The sequence below is a fragment of the Bactrocera tryoni genome, chromosome 4 (assembly GCF_016617805.1).
Source record: "Bactrocera tryoni isolate S06 chromosome 4, CSIRO_BtryS06_freeze2, whole genome shotgun sequence".
NCBI classification, from domain to species: domain Eukaryota; kingdom Metazoa; phylum Arthropoda; class Insecta; order Diptera; family Tephritidae; genus Bactrocera; species Bactrocera tryoni.
In genome coordinates this window covers 60,236,992-60,244,940 of record NC_052502.1, presented here as the reverse complement: position 1 = coordinate 60,244,940, position 7,949 = coordinate 60,236,992, and the positions used below count along the sequence as shown (strand labels likewise).

At 42.2% G+C, this 7,949-nt stretch overlaps 1 protein-coding gene across 1 annotated transcript; it reads left to right on the top strand.

Moving 5' to 3' along the window:
• The first annotated feature begins 614 nt into the window (after positions 1–614).
• LOC120774987 (cactin) lies at positions 615–3,516 on the top strand. The gene is made up of 2 exons (XM_040104895.1): positions 615–2,367; positions 3,215–3,516. Exons 1-2 carry the CDS (start codon positions 748–750, stop codon positions 3,401–3,403), a joined length of 1,809 nt encoding a protein of 602 aa, XP_039960829.1. The 5' UTR covers positions 615–747; the 3' UTR covers positions 3,404–3,516.
• Positions 3,517–7,949: the final 4,433 nt, after the last annotated feature.

Sequence of the window (7,949 nt, the reverse complement as noted above, 5' to 3'; positions counted from 1 at the left end):
TCGTAAAGTAGAACTAAAAACGAGTATTTTAAGACATTTCCCGTGAAAATTGGTGCACGTTTTCAGAAAAGCCGCTCTCCTGAACCTTTACCATATTCGTAAATTAGAATTAAAAACACGAATTTTAAGATATTTCCCGTGAAAATTGGTGCACGTTTTCGGAAAAGCCGCTCTCCTGAACCTTTACCTTATTTTTTATTGGTAGTTATTCTTTTTGACTATGTTATGGAAAATTTAATATTTGTTATCGACATATTTATTTTCATTCACGTGTAAATACGTCTCTAAAGGATGAAATGTAAGAGGTGATTAGACCTGTTCGTATTCAATTGAGAGATTTTCGTGTCTGCCACATTGTGAATTGCAAAATCATCTGCAGTCATAAAAATTTTCTCTAATTGAAAATCTCATTTTTTTAAATATTAGCTTGGTTTACCTCAAAATGTCTCAAATAGTGAGTAGAGACTGCTTATAGAATTGCACAATAAAACCAATAAATGCATGCTATTTACTTCGATTCTCATCTCAAGATGTAAACTGAATAATCGCTGAAAGATAGGAGCAGAGATAGTTATTGTACTGTTTGGCTTGGATAATATCAACGAGATATCAAATTTTGCTAGCGGAGACAGGGAAAAAGGTGAAAATATCGATAAATTTTGCGTTTATATTTAAATAAAAGTGATGTGCGTGATGTGACTTCGTTATAATTGTATTTAGTTGGTCTAATCGTCTCGTTAGTGTGATATGGAGTCGAGTTCTTCATTGAATTTAATAAAGGCTTTAGAGAAGCGTAGATTAAAAGATAGTTTTGAGAAGAAGCGTCTCAAAGATGACATGAAAGCGAAGGAAACTCCTGAAGAGAAAAGGGTTCGTCGTTTAAAAGAAAGAGAAGCGAAGGAAATGCGTCGCCGTGAAAGGATGGGATGGGATACTGAATACCAGCATTACACTGATCAAGACAATCCGTTTGGAGATTCAAACTTAACTTCTACATTCGTTTGGACGAAAAAATTAGAAAAAGATGGTTTGCGTAATGTATCGACAGAAACTGTTGATATTTTATCACGCCAGAAGCTTCTGGAAAACAAACTTGAACTTGAAAAAGTAAAAAAACGGAGGTTAGAGCGCGAACTAGAGAAGCAAGTACGTGAAGAACAATCTGTTTTGCAGCAACGGGTTAAAGAAGCTGCACAGTTTCAGGAATGGGAGTTGCAAGAAGATCAGTTTCATTTAGAGCAAGCACGTCTGCGGAGTGTTATAAGAATACAAGATGGTCGGGCTAAGCCAATTGATTTGTTAGCGCAATATTTGTCAGGTTTCAAACCAGAAGATACAAATGAAATACAAATGCACGAGCCGTATGCTCTGTTAAATGGCTTGAGCTTAAAAGATCTTGAAGATTTATTAATTGACATTAAAATATATGTGGAACTAGATAAAGGCAAAAATACAGATTTTTGGAATGATATGACAGTAATTGTGGAAGACGAATTGTTTAGACTAAGAAAGAATACGAACAATTCTCTTGAAAACGGAACATGTGGGCGTAGAGAAGGAATTCATGACTGCGTAGCTAAAGATGTCGCTGAAATTTTTCGGAAAAAGAATGCAAAGCAATTAAATGAGTTACGATTCAAAATAGAAAATAAAATAAAATCTAGATCAGACGGTGTAGACATTAGTTATTGGGAAAGTCTACTTTCTCAATTAAAAGCACATATGGCTCGAGCTCGTTTACGTGATAAACATCAAGAAAATTTACGACAAAAACTAAATCTTCTTAAAACTAAATCGGAAGAAAACGACAATTCGGTTGCTATGTTAACATCGAATATTAATGAGTGTGTAGCTTCTTTTATTGAGACAGGCTGTAATGTTGATAACGACCTGAAAAATGATACAAACACTTTACAAACGTTCTTTGATTTCTACGAAGACGGTCGGTATTCTCCAAAATATATATCAAGCCTTGAGGACGATAACAATTTACCGATTGTCACAGAGGAAGAAAACTATCTTGGAATAGAATTATTACGTACTGAATCGTTAAACAATAAATCACACAAAGAGTCCTTTACTGTTGAAGAAAGGAATATGTGCAAAGCAATGCGAAAAGATATGGGAAAAGATGAGGCTGAGTTCTCTGTCGAAGTGCCCTTAGAAGTAGTTCAAGTGGCATCTGATAAGTATAGACCTCGTAAACCCCGTTACTTCAATCGTGTGCATACTGGTTTTGAATGGAATAAGTATAATCAAACACATTATGATATGGACAATCCTCCACCCAAAATAGTTCAAGGATATAAGTTTAATATTTTTTATCCAGATTTAATTGATAAAAATGTAACTCCACAATATTTTTTGGTAAGCACTGTTTTTTTTTTTAAATTTGTACATAAAGTAAAATCAAATTGTTTTTATATATGTCCCCATTATGACTCATTGTCTAAGATTCAGTAATAAACCATTATCATATTGTTATTGCCACTTTTTTTACATTAGCATCATATGTTCTTCTTGGATACATTAGGATCAGCCACGAACAGTATATTAATAATGAACAAAAGTTCGTCTATTTTTTTTTTAAATTTTTTTGTCACGCTGTATTTTTTTTCTATAAGTAATAGATAATTATTCAGTCTTGTGAAACAAAGTTCGTTTCATAGTTTATTGTGTAGTTATTATCACATGTATGAAATTACATATCGTCACCTGAAACGCAGAATAACGTTTTATCAAAAAATTCGAAATTGAGCGTCTTATTGCTTATGATTCACTAGTTCAAATTACAAACATAATATTACATATGCCCAACATTTTCAGTTTCTGCGCTCATATATGAATATATGTATATCATATTTAAAGCGACCGACTTTGGCGACGAATGTTCAAAATAAATCAGAACTACATAACATAAATTTATACATATCCTTGAACTCCTGCACACATTACATTTGAGTAATGCTGCAAATTACTTTAAAAATAGTTTCTCAAAAATATAAACTAAATACATAAACTGTACGTCGGCAGGGCAAGATTATATTCAAATTCAAGAAATCAGAATAAACTTTTCATATTGCGTACAACAAATATATGTACGTATATTATAAATATCGCAACCAAGCGTTATGGCGAGCATAGTATAAAAAATATCATAAATATAGTCTATAATTTATTGTTTTTGATGTCATTAATTAAAGTTTATTTTCAGAAACAATGTGAGGAAAACTCCGATTTTGCCGTACTTCGTTTTCATGCGGGTCCACCATATGAAGACATAGCATTTAAGATAGTACATCGAGAATGGGAGTTCAGCTACAAACGAGGATTCCGTTGTCAGTTTCATAATAATATATTTCAACTTTGGTTTCATTTTAAAAGATATCGTTATCGTAGATAAAATGAAGTCAATACTTTCTATATTTATATTATATTTATTTATCTCAATTAAAGTTATATTTTATAAAAGACCATTAAGATTTTATCTTACTGTGTCTCCGTTATGGTAGAGGATATTTCTGTAATAATATGTTTAATAGTAATAAATATTTTGTGAATTTTGAATCCGATTTTTCTTTCTAGAACAGTATTTTTAAGTTTGGGGATGTTCGAGTCTCAATCACTGCGGCAGTATAGCAAGGCATCATATTCGACGCAAAAATTTTGCAATATAAGTATCAGCTGAGTATCTGCAGAAAAACAACACTGTCGCAATATTGCTGCAGTTATTTGCTTGCTCGAACATCCCCTTTATTACTATGTTCACAAATAGAAAGCTTTTTAGTCTCACATTTTCAGTTTAATTTACACTTTGTGCGCTGCGCAATCTGCACCCAGTTCACGTACAGCGCCGCCACTCCACTCAAGTGGCCGACAGAAGACCTCCACGGTCCGCAAGAACTAAAACAGGCATCATAACTCCCATTCTTACTCCGCAAGGTGATCGCAGCAGCTACCGCTCGCTTCATCCCGGCAGGAAGAATTGCGGAACTCCGCCCTAATTTCCCAGCCGAAGCAGCTGTTTTAGCTAACGAGACACTTTTCGCCATGCCAATCTCAGTGGTCCCCGAGTAAGAGATTCCAGATAAGATAAGATAAATAAATGAGGATTGCACCGCGACCTAGGGTCTATTGTGCCCTCTCTTAACTCACAACAAATTGATGAATTCCAATGCACTGCTATTGAGGCGATGTGATCCCTATTTGGAAACATGGATCCTAGAGCCTTAGTCCTGCGTTCACAGTCCAGTCTTATCATGTTGGTGGATGCTGCAGAGCGGGCAAGCTCATCAGCCAGTTCATTCCCGGCAATACCTTTCCGACCTGGCACCCAAATAAGGTGCACTTGGTTACATTCTCCCAGACTATTCAGCCGTTCTATACACTCCTGCACCAAGCGTGATTTTAGCTCGTATGACGAGATCGCTTTGAGTGCCGCTTGGCTATCGCTTAGTATAGCTATACGTTCGTTGCGATAGCTGCGTTGGAGGTTTAACTCTAAGCACCGACTTATAGCAAATACCTCTGCTTGGAATATGCTCGGAAACCTACCCATAGGTATGGAGAGTTTTGCGCGTGGTCCTGCAACCCCTGCGCCAATTCCCTCCGACGTTTTCGAGCCGTCGGTGTATCACCTGATTGTACTATCTTTCAGCAGTAGCTCGAGGATGGAGTCGCTCCATTCAGCTTTGCTGCTGAGGGTGATCTTAAACTTCTTAGTCTTTGTATTACTGTCCCTAGGAAGAAGAGCCAGTGGTATGACGCCACTTAGCTCTTCCAAACATTGGGACGAGATTACTTTACCTTTGCCAGTCCCCTCTGCTGTCATTTGGAGCAGAGTGTGCTTGGCGACTTGACCAATTTGTATCTCCGAGGTTAGCTGGTACAGCGCAGTGTTGGTCGATTTGCCTGATTCGCATGTAGGGGTGCAGTTATAAGAGCCTTCGACCTAATTTCCTGATCCAAGATCTTTCCCATACTCTTTAGTAGGAAGGAAGTTAGACTAGTCGGTCTACGATTCCCACGACAGCCGGTTCTACGCACCGGAATTGACTCGGATTTCATCCGACCAAGGGCTGTTCTTTCGGCGATCTAGCCCCGTTTGGATCGGTGAGTATTAATTTGTGTTTGTCGTCATTAGAGCAATGCCTTGCAGCAGGGTTGCTCCGTATCCTCCTGACTCGCGCTGGCATTGAGTCCAACCCGGGCCCGGAGGAATTTTTCTGCTGCGTATGCGCAAAACGGCTCCATCCAAACTCCACCTCGGTCAGGTGTAACACATGCAATGGATGGAGCCATCTTAAGACCTGCTCAGGCCTTAAGACCCATAGGGAGTGGACCACGCGTTACGTGGCCCCATGTTGCCTGCGCAATATTGCGACACAAGCCTCTACGGCTGTGCAATCCGCACACAGTTCGCGCGCCGCGCCGCCACCCAATCCGAGTGGCCAACAAAGGACCTCCACGGTCCCTAGGAGCTCAATCAGGCAACATAACTCCCCTTCTGACTTGTCCCCCCCCCCCAACCTTCATCCCGCTCCAATCCTCGTGCGAGAACCAACCAGCAGCTCTTGGTCCCTCGCACAGTCTGTTCCGTGTGTCAGGCCGTCATACGCCGGAATGTGACATCCGTCAAGTGCAATTCTTGTACTGGCTGGTGTCATTTTTCGACGTGTTCCGGCCTGCGCACCACACGTAAGTGGAGTGACTCATACGTTGCCCCATGCTGCAGGAGTCTGCCCCCGCAACTCACAACAGTGGCGTCGCCAACTAACACCCCAGCGCGACAACCGCCCCTGCGGGTACTACAGCTGCAACAAATTCCACCCACACGTCACTCCCTCACCCCCAGGATCACCCACGGACACCCGCGACAAACCCGGCTACTTCAATTCAACTGCAACGGACTCCAGAGCAAGATCGAGGAGATAGTTGCACTAATGAACCGGGAACGTCTATCGATAGCTGCGGTCCAAGAAACCAAGTTAAACAGCCGCTCAGATCTTCTGAGTTGTGCAGGTTTCAACGTTATACGTAAAGATCGCGAGCGAGATAATGGTGGTGGCCTAGCTTTCATATTGCACAACACCGTGCAGTATCGTCTAATCGATGTAGACATCGACCCCAGGGATACTACCCTAGAATGTCAGGGTATAGCTATCCGGTCAGGCGATGTCGAGCTCGAAATATTTAATATATACATCCCTCCGGTTACATGTTGCCCAACAGGATATCACCCGAATATATGTAGGTGCGCTACTTCGTGGTGAAAACCGTTTGGTACTAGGCGACTTTAACGCGCACCACGATCTTTGGCATTCCTGCCTGTCAAATGATCGTAGGGGATGGAGCTGGCGGAACAGATTGACGATTCGACATTCTGCACAATGAATGACGAAGCCCCCACCAGAGTTATGGGCACCTGTAATAGCTCGCCGGATATTACCATTGGTAGCGGTGGTCTGATAAACAGCATAACCTGGCGACCTATGCTAACTCTCGCATCAGACCATCTGCCCATAATTATCTCGATCGAGAAGCCTCCCGATTTTGTTTCTGTGGATAACCGCACCTACTTTAACTTTAACAAAGCTAATTGGGTCGGCTTCACAGAATTTACTGAGAGCACCTTCAACGCTCTACCCATTCCTATGGACGTATGCGTTGGCGAACGTCAATTCCGCAAGGTGATCGCAGCAGCTACCGCTCGCTTCATACCGGCTGGAAGAATAGCGGAAATCCGCCCCAATTTCCCAGCCGAAGCAGCCGTTTTAGCTAATGAGCGCGACACCTTACGCCATGCCGATCCCGGGGATCCCCGAATACGGGATCTCAATTTGGAGATTCGGCGTATAGTAAATCAACATAAGCGGACGAAATGGATAGAACACCTGAAGTCCTGCAACCTCTCCACCGGAGTGAGTAAGCTTTGGGCTACTGTCAAAGCTCTGTCTAACCCGCAGAGACATGACGACCGAGTTGAAGTTCAATTCAATGGTCATGCCTCTTCGGACCCGAAGAAGTGCGCGAACTATTTTAACCGGCAGTTCACACTGCACCCTTCGGTAGACAAAGCTAAACGATGTGTTAACCGACGGCTGCGCAAAATGCCAAACGACGGCGCGCCACTTACTTTCACCGGTGAGGAGGTTCAGGGTGTCATCAAAAAAGCAAAATCCTCCAAATCCATTGGCCCTGATGGAATCAACATGCTAATGCTAAAGCATCTAGGCTCGACGGGAGTAGAATATCTCACCAAGGTACTTAATCTGTCGCTGACCACTCTTCAAATACCCGATGTGTGGAAAGTCGGAAGAGTGGTCCCACTACTGAAACCTGGGAAACCCGCCAACAAGGGGAATCTTATCGCCCGATAACTCTCCTCTCCCCAGTAGTGAAGACGCGAGGCCTTGCTACTCCCGACCTTCACTCACCACCTGAGCCTAGCCAGCCACCAGCATGGATTCCGAAAAGTGCATAGCACCACCACAGCACTTAGCGTCATAAACGCCCAGATAGTTCGTGGCCTCAACCAGAAACCACCCTGCGAAAGAACGATCCTCGTAGCGTTGGACCTGTCAAAAGCCTTTGACACGGTCAATCACACAACGCTACTGCAGGACATTGAAACAACTACGCTCCCTCCAGGGTTAAAGAGGTGGACCATGAACTACCTGAGCGGTCGCCAGTCATCCGTACTATTTCGAGGTAAACTGAGAAGAATTAAACAGGGGGTTCCGCAGGGTGGTGTCCTCTCCCCACTACTGTTTAATTTCTACATCTCGAAACTCCCACAACCACCAGAGGGAGTTTCCATAACCTCGTACGCTGATGACTGCACGATATTGGCGTCGAGCAATGGAATCGATGGCATGTGTTCGAAGGTAAACAGCTACCTCTCCGACCTTTCTCGTTTCCTCACTGCACGAAATCTTACACTCTCCCCC